General features: G+C 35.5%; 1 protein-coding gene across 2 annotated transcripts in view; it reads left to right on the top strand.

Annotated features, from left to right (window-relative positions):
* Positions 1 to 27783, top strand: part of LOC129423195 (glucocorticoid receptor) — an 80869-nt gene that overhangs the window by 25024 nt on the left and 28062 nt on the right. Inside the window, exons 3-4 of one of the 2 annotated variants that reach the window (XM_055179413.2) lie at positions 18218 to 18384; positions 26895 to 26921. In XM_055179413.2, coding sequence (XP_055035388.2) covers positions 18218 to 18384; positions 26895 to 26921 — 194 coding nt within the window. The remainder of the gene's footprint in view (positions 1 to 18217; positions 18385 to 26894; positions 26922 to 27783) is intronic. The other variant, XM_055179414.2, reaches the window with a different exon arrangement.

Here is a 27783-nt window from a genome sequence, read left to right as displayed (position 1 = left end):
CCTCAGAAGGCAGCAATTTAGAGTTTTCGGATGCAGCCATAGACCCAAAGGTCCTGGCCATTGTGTTTTTACACCTAGTTCAGTTGAGCCCTCAAAACACACTCGGTGCTGTTCTGTGTGTGTATGTGAACAAAGCAAGTGGTCTCAGATGCCCCTAAAAGGACACAAAGCGAAAATGGTCCGAATGTGGTCTGAGTACGGTTCGCTTTTGGGTCTTTTGTGGTTCGATTTCTGAAAGCAATGAGGTCCCGGTCCGCTTTGCCTGTTGTTTTGACATGTATCAAGATCAATTGCTGCACAGAAAGCTGGGGTCTGAGTTCTTATAAAGTTGTGACCGTTCACTTTTACTCTTTCCCCGCCAGCATTTTAAAAAAATTGCGAGCACTAGCGTTTTTATGATTTTCACAAAAGTTTAATGCCTTCGAAAAAATGTTCTTCTTTAAATATATAAACATACAATATATCAAATAAAAGAAGAGACCCTCCGCATTCAAAAAAATAAATAAATCATCCCTTCTTTGTTTTTTATATTCTACTTTTTATCACATCTCAAATATGGGTAGGTTTCTTCGAAAATACCAATTGTACTATACCAAAGATAATTGCGTTTTTGAAAAAGTCTTTTGATAGAGATCAGAGCGATCATCAAAAGATACACATTTGAACTGTTTGCCCTAAGGGGATACTTCCGGGTTTTAGTAAGTTGGGTAAGAACTAACAACACCCTTGATAACATTAAAAATGAAAAGTGTTACTGTGTAAGGCCTGGGTGGTATGAGCCTCTATATCTCTGAATAAATACTTTTATCAGTTTTTTAACAGAAATGTGTCTAATATTTGGTGAAGAAATTTGAATACACTAACCATGTGGCAACTCAGTGACTGCTTATTATCTCTTTTTACATTGAAGCTTGATAGAAACCAAAGATAGCATGAAAACTGTCATCAGTGCAAATCCAGATTCATGTTATATAACACTTTGTTATGTAAAACTCAACACAACAAAACTGACAATATGAAAATTCAAATTGTAAACTGTGATTGGATAAGCGACATTGAAAGTCATTGACCTGATCATTGGTTGAATTTTGTAATAACGCAGCTATTTCTAAACCACACAAAACTTCACTTTGGGATGTTGGGTATGTGTACACCTAAAAAATAACGTATTTGAGAAACACCCTGTTCTGTATTTCTCACCATTGCCATGTGCATTGCAGCCCTGCCCACTCATATATGCACGACTGTATATACTGCAGTATAAATGTTGTAGCAAATCCTCCATTTTACACTTTTCTGGTCACACCTTACTTCCCATCCATCTTGTGCGGTTTTAAAATGACATACTTCTCTCATGCTAAAGCTGTTTGAATGCAATTGGCTTTATAATTTGTCATCCGAGTCCCTGTTTCCCTTACGCCTGTATTATTTACTTGTTCTGACATGTCTGTGTTGATCTGCACTGCTCCCATTTTTTCATCTCTGTTTACCTAACCCAGATCGAGAGCTTAAAACATTGATTTGTTCTTTAGCGAGGATCTAAAAATCACCACGGCTCATTTGCCGTCTTTATACTTTGAGCCAGGGAACAACAGCTAGCAAAGTCCTCACAAAACAAGGAGCATAAAGCAAGCCGCCGTTAGCCGCCTTAGTCTGTCAGCTTTGTACAAACAGTATGTTAACTTCAGCTCCTGTTTAGCGTTAACCTGTTAAATAAAGGCTAATTGTATAAAAGGGAGAAAGAAACGGCCCTGTCCGTCGACTCACCGACCATCCGTCTGCTTTAACACTGAGGTGTCTGGCGTTAATCCAATTGCCTTCCCTGTACCCTATCCGTGAATTCTTTAATCACTGCCCCGTGGTATCAAGAAGCAGAGCGTTCCCTTCCCTGCTTTTATTGCAGACTAGAGTCACGGCAACCCACAGAAACGACCTTGAAAATGTCAAATCTTGAATTTTTATGGGGAACGTGTGAAAACGGCTCATCTGCCGCGTTTAGCCGCACTGCTTTGTCAGGTTTAACCCACGTACGAGGCCTGGAGCTTTGAGAAATGTGTTTTGGAGGGACATTCTGCCGTGGGAGGCTCGGCTAACGGAGAGCTGGACTCTGTCCGGCCTCCTGTCGGCCCGCAGATACTTCTCTGTGTCAAGACTCTGAAATGGAAGCTGAAGCCATTTCGCTGCAAAGTCTTGGCTGTCTCTGTCTCTTGGTTATCTTGTAGCATGCTTGTTCATTTGTGTAGTTCAGACATGCTTGAAGATTGATGAGTCACATGGGACAGCAGATTTTTGTAGTGATAACAGCATAGTGTCAAATGTGATAGGGTCATGATGACACAAGCTGCATGTAAACTTCCTGCAGGAAAATGCAGGTTATTGCTTAGCAAATCTTGCTTACTTTATTATAAAAACAAAAAGTTTTAATGGTGCAATTTCAATGTCATTTCTTTTTTTTTTTGCAAAAGTTAATAGAGATGTTGAAGCATAAATGTAGTTTTTAAAAAGCCCCTATTTTTTAAATGCAAAAAATATTTAAAATCATGAAGTTTTGTGCAGTGTAGAGTAGCGCTTGTTGTTTGTCGCTTCTACGATCACAAATACAGACATTGTTTTATGTTTTAGTATCCTTACCTTACCAATCTGTTACATTCTGCTACAGCTGCGCTGGCAAAGTTGATCGATCAGCTTGCTTATCTGCATTTTCTGGATCAGATTTGGTAAAATTCCAAATATGATAAAGAGCGCCACATTTTCGTCACATGCATGAGGTATTTGTCCAATAACAACGTACTGGATAGCTGGTAAATCGAGCACACCATGCTTTCTTAGAATATTGCAACAATAATGTACGGTATTTGGGAATTTTTTTTAATCTTTTTATGTTCATCTTTAAAGCATGCATTTTCATTTTAGTAAAACCGCATTCCATAGATTTGGAAAAGACTCATTATTATTTATAATACATCTCAGTGTTTTGCTCTGAATCTGTAAGTAACCAGATTTTTCCCCAGAGATATCTCCTTTTTTTGCATATCTTTTATGCTGTGCACACCTTCAGTTACTGTGCATTTTATCAAGAAGGGCACATTTTAATGGGCATATACTGCTATAAATAATCTCCTATAGAGCCTGTGCATTGTTCACTAAAGTAGTCAACAACCAGAGGTGACAGAAATAACTAAATACAACCCCATAACTCATCCAGCAGGTTCTCATAACCTTTCTCTTGTCTGATTGTATGCCTATTGTTTTTAAAACAACTATAATCACCTTAAAAATATTTAAAGATACAGTAGAGACAGTTGCGAAAGTAGAGATGTGTATGGTTGTATATTGGTTAATAAACATTTTAGCAAATTTTTTAGACACATAGCTCCTTTTTTTGTTTAATTTTAAAAAGCACCAATTATCCGATTCATGATTTAAAATTTTCTTTGGTGTGTAAGTGTGTATTAGTACATGTTAAGGATATGCAAAATGTACAAACCCCAAAGTAAACAATGACGCGAGTTATTGTCTCCAACATAAATCTCTTTTCTTGGACAACAACAAACACACGGATTGTAGGCAACAGTTTACTTCCTGGGCTTGGTGATGTAGACAAGACCGACATTATCATAATTCCTCCCGCTTCGGACTCACAGTCTGTAAGTTTACTCCTGTGAGCATTGCATTGTGCACAAATCCTTCAAACGAGAGCATCACATTTCCAGCTGACGGTATTCAGGCCAATCACAATGTACAGATTAGCTGGCCAATCAGGGACACAGCGCTTTTCAAATCAATGAGTTTTGTACAAAATCAGTGCGTTTCAGAAAGACAGTGAAATCTGGAGCTACAAAAATGTAGGGTATGTGGAAAATAATGTGTTTTTTAACCATAAACCACGCAAACACATTGTATTATACCAAATACACAAAATAGCATTGCGCTTTAAGAGTGGTCACTCAACACAATAGATTTACAGCACATGTACAGTACACTTCGATGAGAGTATGACTGATGGTCCTCTGGTTTTAGTCCAAACAATTTTCACTAGCTTTGTATATGCTAAGGCCACCGTGTCAGCCAGCGCTGCCGCTCGAAACGATTTATTCCTCCATTGAGTTTGGTCCCAAAATAAGCGAGTAAATGCAGGGTCAGATGCTTGTCAGCGACAAGCCCAAAAGAGTTTCTTTAACATAAAGACTATAAAAGAAACAGAGAGCTCATTCTTCAGCGTTCCAAACTCGAATTGGGCACACAAAAGAGACACTGTGAAATTGTTACAGCGCTTTTCCTCAAGCACCAAGCCTGCGTGTAGATCCCCCTGTTTTTAATGTTTCAAAGTTACACTAAGGACACATATTTATGTACTTAAAAACAGACAGGGGATAATACTCTGTGGTTTTAGGTCACTGTGTGGGCCTAATGAAATGATAATGAATGACAAATGGTGTCATATTTAGCCGCAAGAGCGGCCATTCTTTCTCCAGCATGAAAGCTCTGTGTTCTGCTGGCAGCCTTGGCGGAAATTAGCGGTAATGAGGAACATGGTAAGTTTGGCTAATCACACTTTATTGGCCAATGAGAATGGACTGAAATGTGCAGCACGTCAACACAGTTTTCTGTTTTCTCCATTACGTTTCTTGAGGCTGTATGAGCTGCATTGCTAATGTGAATTTGTTTGGCTATCTGTCGGCCTCAGTCAGAGCGGATGACGCTTTGAATTTTATGCGAATTAATACGGGTGTGAGTGATAGAGGGACAGGGTTGCTTGTTATGCATCATTCTGCTGACAAAACAATTTACAGTGGATAAAAATCAATTCTGGAGAAAGAAGATTGTTAAAATTAGACCATAAAACACTATTTGACAGACCGTGAGGCCTAACAGTGGCGTTTTTATTTATGTAAAAAATAAATATGCTGCCTAACCTGACATCGCAAGGTTTATCAAATTTGATAGTATCTTACGGAAATATGCAGAGAATGAATTGATTCAACACAGAAGTTTATTTTTTTAGGGAACACACAGGGAAGTCTGAAAGAACTTATTTTACTCTAGTTATAGAGTTGTTTCCTCAAGTGTCAAAAAAAGCATTTGGGCATGTTCCAGAGTATTTTTGTGCAGAATTCACTTCGCCAGGGTTCTTACAAGTTTGCATATCTTTGATGCGATAGATTTTCCCAACCGGGTCATGAGTTGCATACGGTAAGTAAGACTTCTGTCTCATGTTGGAAATAGGCGCGTGCATGTTATATAAATGAAACGAACATGTAGTGGATAATAAGTTAAAGGTGTGGCGGAGGATTTTCTTACATTTTAGAAAAGAACCGCCTTCTCCACTTTTTTTAAAATGCAATTGTGCAACACTCCTGATTGACAACTAGGAGGACCAATAGTCTTGATGATCCACCCGGAAAAAGAAAATCCTCCGCAATACCTTTAAACAGTGTTGTACAGTGTTGCATGACTCGTACTCGCTCCTCCCGCGGCAGTAACTCCTCATTCTTCATTTTTCGTACGTTATCTGAAAGATTCGGTAAAGCTAATCTTTCTTTTATAAATCTGATTAAACTAAAGACACTTCGGAGATATAAAGGATGTAATACTACTCTATAGGTACTTCAGATTAATGTCAGAAATGCAGAAACAGCGTGTGTTACGTGAGCTTTAATTGACAAAATAAAAGTTAATCTTTGCATAATTTTTGTGTATGTACTGTGTGTAATTATTATGTCCATATTAGGGGTGTCACGATTTCAATTTTAAATCGAAATCGATCGAAATTAAATCACAGCTTCGAACTTCGAATTAAAAAATGGGATCGTCGATGCTGCCACGCCCCCGTTTCACGTCCGGTCGGCTTGCCAAGCGAGGAAAAAAACTCTCAGAGATGCCTTTAAAAACATCTGTCCAGCGGAACGCGATCATATTTTAAAGACGAGGGATGCTCCTTAAAATGCATATCATAAACAGGATTACCAGTGATCTGACTTTGGACAGAGCGCAGCTCACTGCACGTGCGCGATAGCGAGGGAGGCGCAAAGATGCAGCGGGTTATATTAAACAAAAGGATAGTTTGCCTCAGCTTGCATGAAACGCATAAAACTGAACAAATACGTAAGGGTTACTACTTTAGTTTATGTTCAGACGTCGGACAGATGCGAGCACGTGAGACAGAGAGAAGCGCAGCTGCTTATTATGCTGGATTTATTTCAGATGCTATGAGTCCAAGACACGCGCATTAAGTCCATGATAGAGATGCGCGGATGGACTATTATTTCATAGCCTGCACTGGTGTCATCCTGATTTACCACGTTGTAAAACTTATTCCAGGCAACCCTTTCTGACATTCTATTTCCTTTGTTTTTAATTCTCATTTTTTGAGTTTGCCACGTACCTCCTTCGCCAGCGTTGATAAGAGCTGTGTCAAAATGCGTCCTCATTTCTCCGGGCTGTTAATGATAGAACGAATGGATCCTTAACAGCCAAGGATTTCCCAAACAATTAAAAGCTTTATTAAATAAAAGTGTGTATTTATTAGAAAACTTTTTCTTGTCACTGTTTTAGTATTATAATTTATGTTTTGTGTTAATATTATTCTGTTTATGTTGCGTATATTTCTAGGTTGATTATTTGATATGCTGTTAAATAGATTAATCTACATCAATGTGTCATATGTTCTGAAATAAATTAATATTTTTCTGATTACATATTTATTTTAATAAGTCAGAAATGTCTCCGCTGTTTTCTGCTGACAGGCGCGGTGGGCGCTACTGGGGGGCGTGTGCAGCAGGTGACGCAAATTTTGGGTCCTCAGAAGGCTAGACCGTCTCATTTCAGTTCTCTTCTTGAACTTCTGAGGCTGCCACTATGAAAGACAGAGATGTCGCATGCTTAGAAGGACAGAGCTAATAACAAACAGTCGATCCGGCACCCGCCCGAATTTAATTAAAATATTATTTTTCGTCACGTCATCCGCCCGATCCATGTAACTGCCAACCGCGCATAGTCATGTGCGTGCAAGAAGGAATCCTCTCTCTACAAGCTCTCGCGTTAAGTGAAGCCCACAAACCCCCATGCGAGTTTTGCAATGTGCATGTTAATGTTAAAGTATTATAATAATAATAATAATAATAATAAATAATGGCATATAATTTTTGTCTAAATTATATGCCATATAAAAATATGTAAAAATCGAGAATCGGATCGAATCGTGACCTTAGAATCGAAAATGTAATCGAATCGAGGATTTGGAGAATCGTGACACCCCTAGTCCATATTATGTAAATGCACACTTGCATGTATACATTTAAAGGGACAGTACACTTTTTTTGAAAATATGCTGATTTTCCAGCTCCCCTAGAGTTAAACATTTGATTTTTATAATTTTGTAATCCATTCAGTTGATCTCTGGGTAGTTACATCGTGTACTAAGACTGACAGAAAATTCAAAGTTGTGATTTAGGCAGATATGGTTAGGACTATACTCTCATTCTGGCGTAATAATCAGTGAATTTGCTGCCGTAACATGGCTGCAGTAGGTGCAATGATATTACGTGGTGCCCGAAAATGGTCCCCTGCTATTGAAAGATAAGGGGACTATTTTTGGCTGCTGCGTAATATCATAATTGCTGATAAATAGATGTCAAGAGCACGATTTTTTGTCCTAAGGTGGGAACGTTCAGTCGCACACTTTAATAGTATATTTACCACAGTGATGAATCCGTTGCTTTTCTTTATCTTTCCTGAATTTGTGAATGTCCTTACTTTCCAAACTGTGCGAACGTGTGTGTGCGCCATAGACTGTAAAAATATGGACATAGTGTCCGTGATGTCACAGGTAAAGAGGCACGACGTGGGTGAAGCTGAGGTGGCTGGGTGCTGAAACCACTCCTGCCTAGCTTGACTCTAGTGACAGCAGTGGCAGTTCACCCGTCACTCAAGTGGCCACGCCCTTAATTAGGCAAAACTTTAAGGCTTAATAAATTTAAACGGATGAGTTACAAAAAGTGCTATATGGCATTTAATATGGTTCCCCTTATGATTTCAAGCCAGTGAACCACTTTTTGTGCTATTTAGCACAGTTTGTTTTTAGAGCGAAGGAGAAAGAAATCCATATGTGTGTTTTTGACTTCCTCTGGCTAGATGATGGGATAATCCCATGATCTGCATGACCTCATTTACTCCTCGTGTGTGGAGCAAAATGCAATTGGCTAAGCTGAAACTTTGCAAGAGGTTGGGATGTTATATAAGCACCTTGGTGCCAGAGTGAGTGAATGGGGAGGAAGAGAGGGCCGGACTTTACAGCTGGAGTAAACTTCAGCACTTCAGCCCGTGAGAAACTCATGAATTCTCCTGAGGGAGAGCCTGCGTCTGCATCAGTACACGTGTCATATCTATGTGACGTGGACCGGCATCCAGTAAACAATAGAAATATAGTTTTTTTCAATCAAATCGTTTTGAAGATTATAATGACAAATGGTATCAGGCAGGATTTTTGGCCTTTGTGGTAATTTGGGACACGAGCCATGATTAATAAGACGTATCTGGAATTTTGTGTAGGAACGTTGTTGTTATGAAACCAGTCTTTCTTGTTGGGCGTGATCTTTCAGCGTTAACAGCTCCTCTGTTTGACTAAAACACATATTTACTATGGTATATAGTCAAGGACAAAGGGAAACATATATTTAGAAGATATTTTTATACAAACAAGATCAAAAGCATAAACATATATGTTTACATTTTAACTGTAATTCGCATTTATGCATTTGGCAGATGGTTTTATCTATAACGAATAAAAGTGCATTACAAAATAAGATTTTATCAGTATGTGTGTTCCCTGAAAATAACCCATGACCTTTTGCGCTGCTAATGCAATGACCTACTATTTGAACTACATAAAAACTGAAATAAAAACTTATTTTTAGAAATTCTTGAAATAAAGATCACTTTGTTTTTAAGCATAAATTTAACAAAATGTTTTGAAGAATAAAACACACAAAAAATAAACTTTAACAACTTAAATAGAAATCTTGTTATTGTAAACTGTTTTACAGTTTAAGTAAAATTATCTTGTTTAAAGTTACTTTCCCTTAAATTTTATAAGTCAAAAACATAAATATTTAGCAGTGTTGCTCTGTAGAGTGAAATGGGATCTTACAAAAGGGTCTCAAATTGTTTTTGCACATTAGCAGGTTAGTTAAGCGACTGCTCATGTCAGACATTTTGCTTCAGGCAAAAGGCTAACGTGATTATAATTTATTAAACACATGCTGGAAAGAAGTGTTGTGTTTCTGTGAATGCAGTAACTGTACGCCAGATAATGGTTTCTCAACACACCAAGAAACTTTAAAAAAAAATTTGATACGGTAAAAGCAGGGTTTCACAAACTGGGGTTCGCAAACCCATGGCGATTCGTGTGGGGAAATGCAGAGGGTTCGTAAGTTTAAAAAACAAAACAATAAATCATAAAATGTAAATAATTATTTTAAAATAAAATAAAAATGTATAAAACACTTAATAACAAAAATATATATATTTTATTTGTTTAATCTGCATGTCATGTGACCATTACACAAAACTAAAATATAACTGAGAACTCGTGCAAAAAAACTAAAAACATACAGTATAAAAATAAGGTCTAATAACATGTAATAATAATGATAACTATGTTAAATACTATTGATTAAAACATTTCTATAAATGAAAAATAAATGTTTGAAGTTAAACATCCAAATATGCTATAGAATTATGGAAATATTTACTTTAAATTAGGGCTGCATAATGATTAATTGCGGCTAATGTTTGCAGAATAAAATTTTTTGTTTACATAATATATGTCTGTATACTGTGTATTAATAATTGTGTATATATAAATACACAAACATGCATGTATAATAAAAAATTACATATTATAGATTAAATATTTATATATAATATAAATTATATATTAATATAAAATGTATAAACACATGTATATCTACATGTGTGTGTATTTAATTATACATAATTATTAAACACACTACACACACGTATATGATGTAAACAAAAACTTTTATTTGGCAAATGATTAGACTTTAAATCTCAAGAAAAATTATTTAGGTCAAGGGGGTTCGGGCTTGCGATAAATGATCAGTTCATCCAATTTCTATTAACTGACATTCATGTCATGCATACCATTGGGCAGTATGACCAAAACCTTTTATATAACCATTAGGGTGATAGCATGTGTCTTATTATGGTTATTTTGCTAGGAAAATGTTTTGGATATTACACATAAAGCGTGTTTCTGCAAGCTATTTAGAAAATTCAGAAAAGTCCTAACTGATTCTTTTCTTTTAAAGTTGATATACAAAGTTGTTAAGTCTGGCTTCTGTGCACAGAATAAATAGCTAATTTACATTACATAACAATTATATAACAAGATAATTCAATGTTATTGTGCAGAGTCTACTGTCTTAACATTGTGTCTGCATCAGACGTCATTCATGACAAAACAATATTGCTGGATTCAAATTCCTGAACACTGTATACACTGCACAATCTCTACAGGTTGACACATTTATGTCATCACACAGCATATACTGTCATACCACCCAGCTCCACCATCAGCCACATTCAGTACAAACATTACTGGAGTACAATTCAATGTTTGTATGGATAATGCTTCAGTGCTTTGCAAATGAATTGGCAATTTGTTTATCAGCACACCAGGGCCCAATCACATCAATAGTTAATGCAGTTAACAGCCCATCAATGGTACATATTTAGGGTTGAAGCATTTAGCAAGCACTTTAATTATTATATTATCGTTATCTTTCTAACACGTAGGAGGCAAATGATGACAGAGGTTCTGTACTGCATTTTCATTTGATAGGATTTATCCAATTGATTTCATTCTGATTGAGGCAAATGGTGTCTATGTTGCAGCTGGGGTTGCCTTGCTCGACCTTCCTCTTACCATTAGGCTACGACTGCCCCACAAATACAAGCACACATAGTCACACACTACCTGCTTCATGATGGAGCTCGAATCTACATCCCAAAATCCTACAGAGAAAAATAAACAATCTTGCAGGTTTATGCATATAGCATTGTCGTGTATTTAACAAAGAAATTATGCATCCCGTGTCAAATTAATACTGAGTGTGATTTGTCTTGTATTTTACATATACGTATTTAATAAACAGACATACCTTGCTGTTCAAAGAACAACGTAATAGAAAATAAAAACACAAAAAAAGTCACAAAGAATAGCAGAAAACCAGCAAACAGAAAATTACTAGCAAGTTCTGCATGATGCACGTGATCGCTATTCAGTGTTTTTCTATTGTATGATATCGCACATGTTTTTAAAGTCAAGCTTAAGTATAACAGGATCTTCACGTATATTGCGAATGATCATCGGGTCTGTTAGTAGCCGATGATGAAGTACACAGTTTCCAGTAGCTAATGCTGGACTGACATGTGAAAGATTAGTGGGTCTGTCAGTAGCTGATGATGAAGTGCACAGTTTTATGAGCTCATGCTGGATTGTCATGCCACAGCCAGGTGCTGATGTCACCCACTTCAAGCCCGTTTGCATAAACAGACCTGTTATTTTGCTTAAAATGAGCATATTTAAACTTTTTGCATTTGCAAGATCCTGCAAGTTCATAATGTCACTGCTGTAATATAATAAATATATTAAAACTTTTTGTATAATTCGGAAAGAAATCTTGCATGGAACTGAATTAATGAAGAATAATATATTTAATATATTTTTAAAAAACTCTGTTTAATTGTGTGTTACTTTCAGTTAAATTAATTTGGTCCATCCTATATTAGGAGGTACTAGAAATTTAAATAATTTAATTTAGACATTGCACAACGCAAAATATGCAAATTGAATGCATGTGTTAAAGGAATAGTTCACTTTAAAATGAAAATTCTGTCATCATTTACTCATCCTCATGTTGTTTTAAACCTGTATACATTTCTGATGAACACAAAAGAAGATATTTTGAGAAATGGTGGTAAACACACAGCAGTAAGTGACCATAGACTTCCATAGTAGGAATTTAAAAAAAATGTACCGTCAACTGTGTGCTTACCATCATTTATCAAAATATTTTCTTCGTCATTTATCACAATACTTCCAAAATATTTTTTTCCTACAATGGAAGTCAATAGTCACTTACTGCTGTGTGTTTACTATCATTTCTCAAAATATCTTCTTTCATACAGGTTTAGAACAACATAAGGATGAATAAATGATGACAGAATTTTCATTTTAAAGTGAACTATCCCTTTAATAGTGCTAAAACATCACTATACTAATTGATTTAATTATTTTTTTTATCATAGAGTTGAGTACATTTTGTTCAAAAACAAGTGCCATACATTATTATATGCCAATTTGACATGACAAAGCTTACATAAATTTAAATCAAGATACTCAAAAAACCCTGCTCGTCTAATGAGTAGTTTCTGACCCTGCTGCGACTACCACAAAGAAAACGCATGCAAATTCTAAAATATGTTGGGTTGTTTTAACCCATAGTTGGGTCAACTATGGACAAACCCAACTGTTGGGTAATATATAACCCTATGCTAGGTTATTGTTACACAACTGTTGGGTTTGTCCATATTATGCATATATATATACAGTCTCGCAATTGCTAAAGGGTCATTCTCATTTTGCATCTTTTGTAAGTGTATTATTTTAGATAATAAATGTAGATGTAGACACACGGCAAGTGCCCTTAAGTAAAGAGCAATGCAATGTGCATGCGGTGTGAAATGGTCTTTTTTCAGGTGCTTCGGTGCCAGAATATAATTACATTTTAAATATATATATATATATATATATATATATATATATATATATATATATATATATATATATATATATATATTTACAATTTTAATAAATATTATTATTTAAAATATTGAGTAGATTGTGGTCCCTTACTGTGTAGCGATGTGTGTTTATATTTAAAACAAACGTTTGTCCTTTTAAAAGTTCTGTCAAATTTCATAAAGTTTACTGAGTTTTCTTTGAATTTTCTGTTGGCGAGCTTCAGAAAAGGTCACGTGATTTCCGGTAAGGGAACATAGGGACCATCGATGCTCACCGGTTTTTGCATTGCATTGTGGGAATTTTTAGGGAATAAACGTTCCAGTGCACTGGAAGGATTTTGCTATTAAGACAGTTCTTAAAATGCCAGATGCCCTTACTACTGAACAAGGGAGCTGATTGAGACACACCCAGAATGTCGTGTCAGCACTGCAGGGCGAGGCCAACCAATCAGCTTCACTATTTACCTATCAACACTGTATCATGTAAACAAGAGGAAACAATGCATGGAGACCCATTAATGAATCGATGGAGAGGCTCATGGTTGCGTAGCAACAGCAAACTTTGGAAAGGAGGAGGAAAGAGACACACAAAATGTGAACGGCCCTAACACTTTGATACATTAGTACAATTTTAGGAATGATATGGCATCACTAGTATTTCTGCATGGGTATCACAATAGCTTACCATCGGTAGTATTTGTTTTTTATCAGTAAAAATGCCAAAATAAATACCAATATCTTATCACTTGTAGTATTAATTTCCCCAGTTTAAAAAATAAGACCAAATATTGCCAAAAATGTCTAACTCATACCAAAATATGAGACAGCCCTTCCATTTAGGCATTTGTAAGAGATTTTGGCTGACAGCTAATTTCCAGATTGCCTCATCGTTTTATTACCAGTGTCATCTTTCCAGTTCTTGTCTGATCACAACCTAACTTTAGGTCAGACACGGACTTGTGTTTGTATCAACATACAAACATTCTTGAAGGCTTGCTATTACAGTATTCTGCAACCCGATACTACTATCCCAATTATTATAGTTTTTCAGATGGGCGGGAAGGTATTACCCGATCGCAATTACAAACCTGTCTGCTTTTAAATAGTCTGCCGATCAGTTGACAAATGGCTTAATGTGTTTGTGCAGATGGGAGCTAAATACAGCAGTGTTGGCATGTTGGCTAACCAGTAAGACCGTTTTGGTTACCTGAGAAGGTGTCAGGAATATGCTTTAAAAGAAAAACTCTTCATCACAGTGCAGAAATGACGCTGTATAGGCATTGTACAATGACGGCTGATTACGACGACATAGTGGCACTATGCCGACAATGAAAATGAGCTTTCTGAAGTATAAGTCGGCAGCTAGTTACTACAAGTAGTCTCACGGCCAACACACATGTGGAATGTTAAGATGACATGAGCTTTAGACATGAGCGGTTTAAATGTCAATGACAGACTGCTATATCTGGGGCCACAATTCAGCCTTACAGTGGCTGGATTTTGTCAAGTTTATGAGGTTATTCAACCTTTGAAGGACGTGCAGTAGATCTACAGTAGATACTGTATAGTATGTGTGTGTGTGTGATTATACAATCTGATCACATCATTTTGCTGTCATGTGACATTCATTCAGACGTGTATTATTATTTCAATTAACTGTTGCCGTTCTGGGGTGTGCTATCATTGATTTCAGATGTACCAGTCAGTTCAGTAGTTCAAGTTTGTTCTTGCCAATTTTCCCCCTGGCCCCACCACCTAATATAACAGTGTTATAATTTTAATTTAGGAAAATGTGTGAACAATATGACTGTAATAGCTGGAAATGAAACTGTCCTGAATAATGCAACTATGATAAGCAATGCAGAACATCATCGTATTACTAGTTACATTTAGATACAAGTTTACATCTGTGATATCTAACTTATTGAAAAGCAAATGCTTAAGTTTGAAAAGCATAAACAATAAAGGAATTAAAGAGATGTTGTGACAAAACAACAGTTTCGATCAGAGACGTGATGCTAAAAAACACTTTGCACCAGATTTGCCTGTAGTCAGAGGTTTGGCGTGTGGTTAAAGACTGGCGGTTAAAAGTGACGTGGTTGAAACCATTTGCAATTTTGCTAAACCAAATACAATAAAAACCTTATATCCTCACTGTCAGAAAAGTACAGATATTTACAGATATAAAAAAGATACATTGCATCTACAAACATAAGATTATTAGAACTTTGTTTTGAATTTTTTATGAAAATGTACCCTGTTAGAAAAAATGGTCAAAAGAGTTACCCCAGCTGTCACTGGAGCAGTACCCTTTAAAAAGGTCCAAAAATGTACCATTGGGTACAGATATGTATATACATTTGGTACCAATATGTACCTTTGAGATATTGATGAACTCTCAAAGGTGTAGAAATGTGTGCTTTTTAAAGAGCTGGGGTAGAGATTTTGACAATTTTTTTCTAGTATAGAAATCTGTGGTTTTCATCTGGCGAACTGTGACCCAGAATTATGTTTCAGGTTTGTTATGATGGGGCAACCTGGAAAAAAACAATGCAGGTCAAATAATGCAATACGTGCGAGTAAAGAAAGAAGAACACAGTGTTCCTAAACCACAGTGCAGAAACGTATAACTTTAGTCTGGTGTAGATTTGTGGCACGTGAGGCGTAACACATACATACATTTACAAGACTACAACTGGACAGATTTATCCAATCAAGTTTATTTATTATACTGTATGTACAATGTCAGTGACATTTTGCACATTGAAATGCTTAAGTTGAGGTTTTAGGCAATCTACTATGAACACAGTGATAAAACAATACAGACAAATACAATTAGAGAGAGAGAGAAAGAGATTTTTTTTAAACACCAAGCAAGTGCAGGACGTCACAGCTGTACAAATAGAGTCAATAAAGGAGACAGTAGTGCATACTTTACAATCACATATAGTTTATTATTTACATATAAATATGGCTATGTTAGTCTTATTTAACCCCACACAGAAAAACCACATGAATCATACAAATGCAAAAAATGCACTTACAAATGAGGGAGAACTTAACATTTTGCCTTAGTCCCTAGGCAGGTAAGCATATGTATGTATAGAAATGTATAAAAAAATATGTGCAACGTATACAGAACAACAGTGAAGGTTTTAATGTAGCTCTGTAATGGCTCGTGTCAGGCATGGCTGGTTGCCCTTTGCAGAAGTTTATACGCCTCATACGTTTGTAGGCCTCTGAACCTTCTTTCAAATGATAGTGGCGGGTGGGGAAAATGGTAGAGAGATGGGTGTTGTCCTTTACAATGCTGATTGCTAAATACCAAAGAGTGTGAGTTTCCACCTTGGAGAGAGGATGAGACCTGGTGAGGTTCTGGGTGTCCTGTGAGAGTCACAACAGCTGTGATGTTGTTGATCTCCATGGATTATTCAGGATGATGTTATTTAGCCTGTTAAGATTAGGGACCGTTTAACCGTTAACCGAAGGTAAGAATTTATGACCGATTAACATTATCAGTTAAAATAAAATAAAATATTTCTTAATACATGGTGCGTGTCGTCATGAACCGACAGACATTTCGCCACTTTTTCTATCTTTAATTTGTGAATTTCCTGTAAATGACACAAATTATAGCTGCCCTCAAGGTCTGATAAAGTAATCATTTGTATGAGAAATCATTTGTATGCGTGTTTGGAAGCTGAATGGAGACGCGCGCGTGTCCGGGCAAGATGACGCGGTCCGTCTCACGCACATCCGGACAGACGTTCACTGATGGCCTCTGACCCTGTCCATAAACATCTCTCTTTTTGCACAAACGGAGAAAGACGACGCAAAAGCATAACTTTCTGAAAAGCATCCTGCTTTAGAAATGACCACTGTGGTAGATGAAACGGAGACAATCTGCCCTTTTTGGATATTAATCCTCTGGACTGATCGCGTGCTTTTTAATAAGGTAATGTTACGTGAATATCTGATAATGTATGAATCCTGGTTCTGTTGTTGATCTGGCGCTGCTGTTTGTACGTTCAAATTAAATCTTTTGTTTTTACTAGTTCACAGACAACCGTCAACTGTATTTTTACTCAATGACAATTTCATATTAAAATCGTATAAGTTAACCGTTAATGTTCGGTTTAGAAGCTATGGTTGTCGGTCGGGAAAATTAACTGATATGAGCATCCCTAGTTAAGATAGTAGAGCCATATTTGAGCCTTTTTACAAGTGAAAAGATGCAGTGATCTCTGGAGAGGTCTTTTGTCATATGGACTCCAAAGAAATGTTATGGATTTTTCGTTGCTTTTTCTTATTTTATTTTATTTTATTTTCTCTGGTCACTGTGAATGCACTGTAAAATTAAGTATAATCAACTATGTACAAGTCATTTACAGGGTTCCTACGGGTCCTTGAAATTCTTGAAAATTTATGAATCTGGGGAAAAAATTCAAGGCCTCTGGAAGTTTTTGAAAATATACATACATAGATACAGGTCATTGAAAGTTCTTGAATCTATTTTATGCAAAAACTTTTCTGGAAAAAGTCCATATTATTCCCTGTGTAGTTTAGGATGATATCAAAAAATGTTGAGACTTTTTAAGCACACATGCTAAACTGTTCTCTTTAAATATCTTCTGTATGCGAATGTTGATTATACCAAAAAGCTTTTTGGCAAAGTTGTGTTCGACAAATGAAAACGTCTCGGGTTACATATGTAACTGTTGTTCCCTGAGAAGGGAACGAGACGCTGCGTCTCCCTTGCCATACTTCCTGCATTCTTGTAATGCTGTCTTGGAAATATTTCAGATAGCGATATACTTCCTGGCTCCTGCGTCACCCTGTCTTTGTCGTTAAGGTTCACCATTGGTAAAATTTTATATACACATTCAGACGCACTTACTTCTGCAGGCGTCCCCAAAGTGTCACTGCAGTGACGCAGCGCGAGTTCCCTCGAAAGGGAACTGTAACAATGTATCTTAAAAAGGTAACACAATGTAACTTTGCTCTCACTTGAAATGTGTCCCCACATTAAGTCCTTGAATTTGAGGGTATTGGACCTGGAAAGTCCTTCAACGGTCCTTGAATTTGAAGTTAAGTAAGGTGTGGGAACCCTTCATTTAAACTTTCATTGTTTGTCAGAGCCAATGGTGTAGTGGGCAGTGGTCCGACATGTGGTGCTTTTGCACTTTCGGCGACCCAAGTTTGATTCCCGGCTTGTGGTCATTTGCCAATACCATACCACTCTCTTCTCCCTGTACTTTCCTGTCCTCTCCTTACTCACTGTTTAATAAAGGCAAAAATGGCAAAAAAAATTCAAAGGAAGGGTCACAAATGAAATAGATTGTGTATAAGTCTTAAACTAACATCGTGCTACCTTGTTTCTTTGTTGTAGCTCTTTGGGAAGACCTGAGGTCAGCAGCTCCAGTGCGTCTGGATCAGTCAAACCCACCACGAACAGTCATAAGATCTGCCTGGTGTGCTCGGATGAAGCTTCAGGATGCCATTATGGGGTTCTCACCTGTGGCAGCTGCAAGGTTTTCTTCAAAAGAGCTGTAGAGGGTGAGCACATATAACACACACACACACATGCAGTACACTTTCATCTTCATTTAACAGCTGGATGACTCAGTAGACAGGTTTGGACAGATAATGCTTCATATCTCATTTTATCAAGTAGTGAACAACATAGAAACCGTGTATGATGTCAGGGTTGTCCTGTTCCGTTCCTGTATAATTCTGTGATTAGTGGGAAAACGGTACAGGGTTTTTGAGTGGTTTGGCAGGACGGCTGATGTAATGCTGATATATGAGCCCATTAAACCGTAATGGGAGTTTTAGGTTTTCTGTAATCTTTAAGGTCACCTTAAGGCAGGGGTTTTCAAACTGTGCGTCGGGACCCACTAGTGGGAAAGATAGGTCGTGCAAAGTCACTTGCAGTGAATGACACAAAAACAGTTTTGTCCTATTAAATGAAAACATCACCGTTTTTTAATATTTCACGATGTTCTTACATCAACTTAGACAAATGAATACATACCTTGTATCTTTTTTCAATGCGTGCACTTAATCTTTGTACAGCGCATCATGAATATGTTAGCATTTAGCCTAGCCCCATTCATTCCTATGGCTCCAAACAGGGATGAATTTAGAAGCCACCAAACACTTCAATGTTTTCTCTATTTAAAGACTGTTACATGAGTAGTTACACGAGTAAATATGGTGGCAGGCACAAAATAAAACTTTAGTTTGGAGCCATAGGAATGAATGGGGCTAGGCTAAATGCTAACACATTCAAGAAGCGCTGTACAAAGATTAAGTGCACGCATTGAAAAAAGATAGCTATGTAGTAATTAATCTAAGTTGAGGTAAGAACATAGTAAAATATTTTAAAACAGTGGTGTTTTCCTTTAATGACAATGGTTTTGATATCAGGTATTTTTGCAATTACACTTACATTTTAGTTATATAGTGTCACTGAAAATCTAAATTATATAAATCTAAAACAGAACAATGAATGTATTTTTTTCAGCATATTTTTATTAAAAAATATTTTGGTGTGTCCTGACTAGATTTTACTTGTCTAAGTGGGTCGCACAATGACACATTTGGGAACCCCTGCCTTAAGGCTTGTATGCTGTTAAAAGTTTGAAACTTTCTGCAAATATTTTATAAAAAGTATATTATAGTCATGCTGTTTCTGGGAAAATGGACCAAAATGTTGATGATTCATCTTACATGTTGTACCCAAATGTTCAAAAAATTATGCCCCAATGTCACTTGCCTCTGACTGGCAATAGCAATTAGCAAATCATAGATATCTGAGAAATAAACTAAGTCGTTTGACTACGGTTTCCTGTTTATTTATATATATATCCTCCTACATAATTTAAAGAACATACTGTGAAAATATAACCTTGATATGTTTAATATTTATTAAGATCAAGACAAAGATTGAAATCAATGTGCAAAAATTTGATGATCAAATTAAGAGACTTTAGCCTTGATTTTACAGACAGGATCACAAATTTAAACAAATTTAGCAAAGTGGCCATGTTCAGGTAGATGTTGGCCAAATATGTCTGATTCATTGGTCTGGCGAGTCTATCAGTCTATCATTAATTTCAATGTTCCCAAGCAATTATTATTGTGTTCAGTATGTAAATTATATTAAAAAAGAGTTCAGCCCGAAATGTAAATGATGTGAATATTTACTAGCACACACATGATTCCAGACAAACACAAGCTGTTGCTTTTTCTGTGGAATATAAAAATACATTTTTAATGAATGAACAGCTCCAGTTCACATTGACAGGTTATAGTACACACATGTTTAGTTCATAATAGGGAAACCGTATTAAACTAGGCTACTATAACCATTATCCATATTACTACAAATTCCTTGTTGCACTTAATTTTTTTTTTAAGTTTAATCAACTTGAATTTACCATTTATTTGAACTTTCTTGACTAGTGAGGAGCTGCTATAAATTAATAAATTAGCTTATTTCAACTTTATTTTTATAATTTATAGCAACTCCTTGATACACTGTAAAAACCCAACACTTTATTATATATATATATATATATATATATATATATATATATATATATATATATATATATATATATGTGTGTATATATATATATATTTATTTATTTTTTTATTTTTTTTTTTTTTCAATTTAAAATGTTATTTTAGTTTCACTTTAGGTGAAAAATGTAAGTTAAAAAATATATATATATATATATATATATATATATATATATATATATATATATATATATATATATATATATATATATAAAGTGCTACTAATTGATTTTTTTTTTTAAGTTAAGATCCTACTTTTTACAGTGTAGTCAAAAACGTTGAAATGAATTGTCAATTTAAGCTGATTAAACTTAAAAATGTAAGTGCAACAAGGAATTTTTACAATGTATGGGCATATAATAGATTTCTTTGAGGAAGAGGTCAATATTTTAGTCTTTATTTAGTGTCAAGTACACATTGAGATACAAAATCGTAATACTTACAGATAGGGTTGGGCGATGTCCCCATAAATTGGCAGTTGACGATGGTTACGTAAACCCTCGCGATGGACGATGATATCGTTAGGTGGGAGGGGGGTATTTTAATTTTTCGTTATTATTCGTTATTATAATTATTATTCGTTATTTTACTTTATTACTTCCACTTAAGAAGACTTGTGCACTTTTTATTTTAATATATATTTTACATAAATACTATTCTGTACTTAAAATCTATTATTTTGTTATTTTACTATCCCAACTACTATAGGTTGCACATAAGGGGGAAAAGTAGCTTTAATCCACTGAAGAAGAGTTGTGCACTTTTAAGCACTTTTTAATCTCTTTACATAAATATTTTTTTCTATTTAAAAGCTATAATTTCGTTATTTTACTAACCCAACGACTCCTCCGCGCTTTCCAAATTTTGCACGTAAATATCTGTGCATTATGTGCCACCAGTACTCCGTCAGAGAGCGGGTCTTCAGCACCGCGGGGAGCAGCCAGCACTTCAATCCGCAGCTTATTAAAACTAGACAAAGTGAACAGGGCCAGACACATCGAAATTTAAACATGGTCTGTGTATGTAAATCCCGCGTTTCGGTCGGAGTGTTGTTCCCGTTTTCTTGTTCTTGACGTTCGCTGAATTCTGGGTTTATATCCTAATCTGCCGCTTCAGTGCAGTATAGCCTCAATGTAACAATGAGCACGATCTCCCGAGACACTACAATAGGCTACTAATAAATGATTAATATGGGCTGTTTTCTTGTACAAAATTAATTATTTTAAGATAAATGTACAACATGTAAAAAGACAAGATTCGGCCATGTCAAGATTAGGGATGGGCATTTTCCAGTAACTTACTATTACCAGTAATTTACTATTACTTTTAATATTTAATTTTTCGAATATTTAAGCTCTTAAAGAACGAATATTCGTTTATTTAAATTATGTTAATTAAGACATGCGTGTTTTGTATTTTTCATTTTGTCATAATTTCACAGAAGGCTTAATTAGGAAATATCCACAACAAGCTAAACTTATATTCTGTATGTATATATATATATATATATATATATATATATATATATATATATATATATATATATATATATATATATATATATATATATATATATGTATGTATTTTTAAGTTGAAAACATTGTAAAAAAATATATTTTATTTATATATATTTTAAATTCTTCTTAAAAAATATCCTACAGAAAAAAATGCGTTAAAACTTAATGCGGAGCGAAGTCTAGTCAAATCCTTAGTTTCAAGTCGGTCGTTAGTATTAATTCATTACTGTTTGATCTTACATACATTATATTATACCAAATATTATACACTAACCCCAAATCTAAGCGAAGTTTGAGGACTTGCTAAGTTTAAAGTTTGAGGACTTGACAAAGTAGGCTATCATCATTTAAACAGACTCAAAACACCAAGAGCCCGGAGCAAATGAAAAAACACATCTACATAACCGACTGATCAGTCGCCATTTAAATATCTTCTCAGTTTAGTTTGACATGTATTTGTGAATAAAGAAAACCGTATTTATCCTACCTGCTTCGGTGAAAGCCCGTTCTTCTGACTAGATACAATAATGCTTTGCTTTAAACTGCCATGTGCAGTTATCCGGTTCATTTTCAAAAGAGCACCGCATATAATAAATGTTCTCCGTTTCATTTCGTTCTCCGTGTCTGTCTCCTTATTAACAAAATAAAGTAGACTTTATAACAGAAATCTCTCATGATGTGTTGATTCGGGCGGCGGAGAAGCACGTTTAATAACACGTGAGCCCTCACTGAGCCAGTAGCCAAATACGGCGCGGCGCGGACAAACCCGGAGATAAAAGGAAAAACTTAAATTCGTCTGCAATCTGCATTGCCAAACAATCAGAAATACATACAAATTAATGTTCATGTATATTTTACATTTAAGTCTGTAAAAGACAGTATAGATGAAGTGAAAAAGCATCAAATAAGTTGTTACCCTTTGGTGGCACATTAAAGACAAACAAACATTCGAATAGCATTTTTTAAATTCGAATTATTATTGCCATTCGAATATCCGTGCCCATCCCTAGTCAAGATCAAATGCCTGACAGGATATTTTCACAGACTAACACACGTCACGTCTCAGGCATAGACTACAGTATTTAAAATAGCATATATGCATTAGTTATATTTTCTATTTAATTTATAGAGCAATTCACGCAAAGATATTAGGTTAACTATAGTCTATATAGAAGAGAGTAAGTGTATGTCGACTCGCAGCGGAGTGGGGAGGGGGCGTGGCATCACGATGGTGACTCTCCATCGTGATGTCAGTCAACCATCACGATGGACGATGATATCGTCTATCGGCACAACCCTACTTACAGATATTAAAAAAAAGTAAGTCAGGCTGTATGCATGATTTGTTCCTTACACAATGCTGTCATGTGCCTTTAGGGACACTTAAAAGCATCATCACTGATGTTTTTGTTGCTTTTTTCATTGTTTTGAAAATGACAGCCTCTGGTGACTATGAATGCAAATTCCCATGTTTGTGTTTCAAGGAAAAATTGCATCATATATATTTAGAGGGTGAAGAAATGGTGACAGAGTGAAATATTACTTTAACATGTGGACATTTATAGTAGTTTCAGCTTGGGTTTGAAAGATGAAGTAGCTCATTAAAGTTTTAATGGTATTGCCCACCCTCACTCTTTCCAATGTTATATATAATCTGTGAGTAATTCCTGTATGATCCACACCATCCATCACTGTTTCTGACAAACATGATCAGGCGCTTCACAGGATATAAAATCAATACATGACTCAGTGTGGGTTTTCTGCAGAGGTGTGAAAAAAAAAGATTTCTTCACAGCTGGTGTGAGACCAGAAAATAACAAAGATTTTTTTGACGTCCTAATATATACTGAGCCGGTGCAGACCTGCAATACAAACTTTTGGCCTTTTTCATCATTGAGTCTCTCTTTTATAGTGCGGGTTTGCTTCAGGCAGATTTTACATTGGACATCAAGTGCTAACCAAACTATATATAATATATTTATTGTAGAAGTGAACAAAAATGTCCCTAAAGCTAACATTTATGTAATTATTACAAAATGCATTGCTCTGAAGTTCATAATCCCAACAATGGGAAGATTTACAGTCTTTGGTTTTGCACTTCTCTTTGTTTTTAAAGTTTTCTCCAGCACTGTCATTTACTGCACATTGTGGTCGGTAAAAAAACATTTTTATCTCTCAATATTTAATGTAGTCTGGGTCAGTTTTTCTTTTTCATTTGTGTTGTTTTGTTGATAGTTGAAAATGTGGATTTCACGTTACCTAATTTGTCTGGCTTGCAATGGACGGATCAATGAGCAGCAAGCACTCATTGAGTTTTTGACTATAAGCAGAGCCTTTCATCGGCAAAAGATATGAAAAGTGCTTTCTACTCACTTACAGAAGTTGATCAGCTTAATTAGTAAATTAACTACACTACCAGACAAAGGTTTATGGGCACTTAATACACATTTTAGAATAAATACTGATAAATACTAAAATAAATACTTACATTTAAAACTGTTTATAATACAGATGTATCGATGGGATTTATGTTGTGACTGAAATTAGTTTAAAGGGCCCATGGCATGAAAATGTTAGCATTGCCACTTTGTAGGTGTGAGCAAAATTTAGGTCATTGAAATATGGGCCTCCTTATGATGTCATAAGGAGCTCTTATTATAATAATACCGCCCCCTTAATCTGCACTATTCAACCACAGCACTGCCATTTAGTGCAGAGAGAAAGAGAGAGAGAGAAAAATAATTGACAGCACAATTGAGCTTGAATTGCATCAAACCACCATCATTTTGATCAGTGTTTGCACTTCATCTGCTCATTTGGATTTTAAAAGAACACCCAAAACGACACATTTTTGCTGACACCTGCAAAGTGGCAATGCTAACATTTTCATGCCATGGGCCCTTTATAATAAATTATTTTATTTTTTTACATTTTTTGGTGTAGTCACCCTTTGTCTATTTGAATTTATATTTGATCTAACAGCTTTTAGAGGTTTCAACCTGAGATGTTTTTCAAACTGTACTGAAGAGTTTTGATGTATTCTGGACTGCTTTTTCTTCATTGTTTGTCTACAATATTACTGTAGGTTTTTTTCCAGTAATATAAAACCATTTTAATTCAAACGTTCATGCATTCGCCTTCAGATCAAAAGTTTTTAAAGATCATGAGAAACCTTTTAATTAAGTGACCCGAAACTTTTAAATGTTAGTTTATATGCATGGCTATATAATTATTTTGCATTTAGCAGTTGTTTTCCCTGCTGTCCATGACCCAAACTGTACAGAATCTGCAAGCTGCAAGCTTTGTAGTTAATAGAACTCAGTGTCTCTCACTAAATTCAAATTCAAATATAATAAAAATATTTCTTCATATTAATTTGGTGAATTTTAAGGCTATGAATTAACATTACATAGAATTGAAGTTTTGGTTTGATATAAACCCTTAGAAATGTTATTACTAGTCCCATTAGTGATAAGTTGAAATTATTCTGTCACTATTATACAACCAAGGGGACATATCATGAAAAAATATATATTTCCTTTGTCTTTTGAAAGAAGTTTAATCTGCTAATTATGTAACTTTCCAGCCCAACCAGCTAAAAAGTGTCCAAACCCCCTCTAAATCCAGCCTATTGCACCAGCTTATCAAGCTAAAACCGTGCTGGAAGACTAACTAGCCAACCGGCTAGTCTTTTCAGTAGGTAGTAGTAACCACTTTAAGCAAATGAGTAACCGTCCTCTCAGTAGCTGTCGAAGTTGGATGACGTGAGCTCCACTGCTTTACTTTCATTGGTAGTCGCTTCCGAAAGTTGCTTGTCATTTGCATATAGTTTAACTTTTCTCAACTTTGTTGCGTATCTGGAAATGTCCACTTCCTGTCACCAACGGTCACTATTGCTGGTGTTGCCCGAAGTTTGTCAAGTTTTTATTAAAGTGAATGAGATCAAGTCACTTTGTAGAGTTGCAAAAAGCCTGTTACATTCTATTGGTCATAGAGAGGTCAGACCCTGGCTAGTTAATCTACTGTAAGCAAGTGCATAAATGCAAACACTTTTGGCTACACATGTCTGACAAGCACATAACTACATGTTGCAATCTTAGCATTGCTATAACGGGCATTAGCTTAAACTGAACTTCAGTAACCTTTATTTTTGTGACAACTGCTATTGTGACAGAAAAAACAACTTGATAAGTTAAACTGTCACGTGTTGAACTACTGTAGCTACCCAAATAAAAATGTCCAGTATGGAGGTTTGTTACCGTCACAGCAAAACAAACGCATTAAAAATGTTCAGTTTGAGAAAAGTATGTTTGTGGTCAAAAGCGAAATTCCATCATTTTTGGTGCAAGAACCCCATATATTGAACTTAAGAGATCAGAATATGACAGCTTTGAAGGAGAACACCACTGTTTTCAATGTTTTGCTGTGTTCTTGCCTCAACTTGGACGGATGGATGCATCCTTGTCTTTTTTCGGTGCGTGCACTGATCTTTGTGCGGCGCGTCGTGGATGTGTTAGCATTTAGCCTAACCCCATTCATTCCTTAGGATCCATACAGGGATGAATTTAGAAGCCACCAAACACTTCCATGTTTTTCTGGGTTCATCCCTGTTTGGATCCTAAGGAATGAATGGAGCTAGGCTAAATGCTAACACATTCACAAAGATTAAGTGCACGCAATGATAAAAGATAGGTATGTATTAATTCATCTAAGTTGAGGTAAGAACATAGTAAAATATTGAAAAAGTGGTGTTTTCCTTTAACAAAAATAACAGATATGAATGTGTCCTTTATAAAGGATCCTTCATATAGTATTTCATAGCGACTAAATTGAAAAGTTTCTCCTTCACATTCTGTCAATGATGTTACACAACATGAACTGAGCTGTTTCTTCAGCACTTAAAACATTTATATCTGTTATCTTTGTTTCTTTTCCCTGATTTCTGCGGTTGGAATGGTGAAGGATGGAGAGCGCGACAAAACACAGATGGTAAATAAATTTACCTTCAATAATGCTTTTGCTTAAAGTTTTAGTGCCCCCCTCACCCACCCCCAGTGTCAGAAATTAACTTCATGACATCATTAAAGAAAAAAGACCAAATGCCCCCCAAAAACATTTTAGTTCACCAAAGAAAAAGAAAAAAATTGTAATCATTTACTCGCTCTTATATTGTTACAAATCTGTATAAATATCTTTGTTCTGATGAACACAAAGGAAGATATTTTAAGGAATGTTTGTAACCAAACAGATCAGAGGCCCCATTGACTTTTATAGTATTCTTTTTTCATACTGGAAAATTATTTTTTTTCCTGATTGGTTTGTTTTCAATCATTTCTCAAAATATCTTCCTTTGTGTTAATCAAAGCAAAGATATTTATTCAGAATTGTAACAACATAAGGGTGAGTAAGTTATGATAGAATTTTCATTGTTTGGGTGAACTATCCCTTTAAGGGGCATTTGGTCTTTTTTACTTATGATGTCATATTTCTTCTAATCAGATAACAACAGTGCATTATGTGTTTAGAGCAAAACAATTGAATAATTAATTGTGGTAACTGAAATGTATGTAAATAAAGCACAAGCTATCATAGCATCATAAACACTACATTAGTATATTTTAAACCATTAGAGGTTTCATACAGTATGTTAGATTATACAGCTGTTGTCTCCTGGCACGACAACACATTTGCATATTTTACATTAGTCTTTAGATTTGAGTGTTTTTACATTCAGTATTTATATAACTTTTTAATAGCAAGTGGCAAAAAAATCAAACAGCTACATGTCAATTACAAGTATATGGAAAAGCACTTAACCCATGTTAAAGTCATATCAGAATAGGATGAGATA

The sequence above is a fragment of the Misgurnus anguillicaudatus genome, chromosome 9 (genome assembly GCF_027580225.2).
Source record: "Misgurnus anguillicaudatus chromosome 9, ASM2758022v2, whole genome shotgun sequence".
NCBI lineage: Eukaryota > Metazoa > Chordata > Actinopteri > Cypriniformes > Cobitidae > Misgurnus > Misgurnus anguillicaudatus.
Note: the sequence above shows the minus strand (reverse complement) of the source record. Positions and strands in the feature narration are given on the sequence as shown.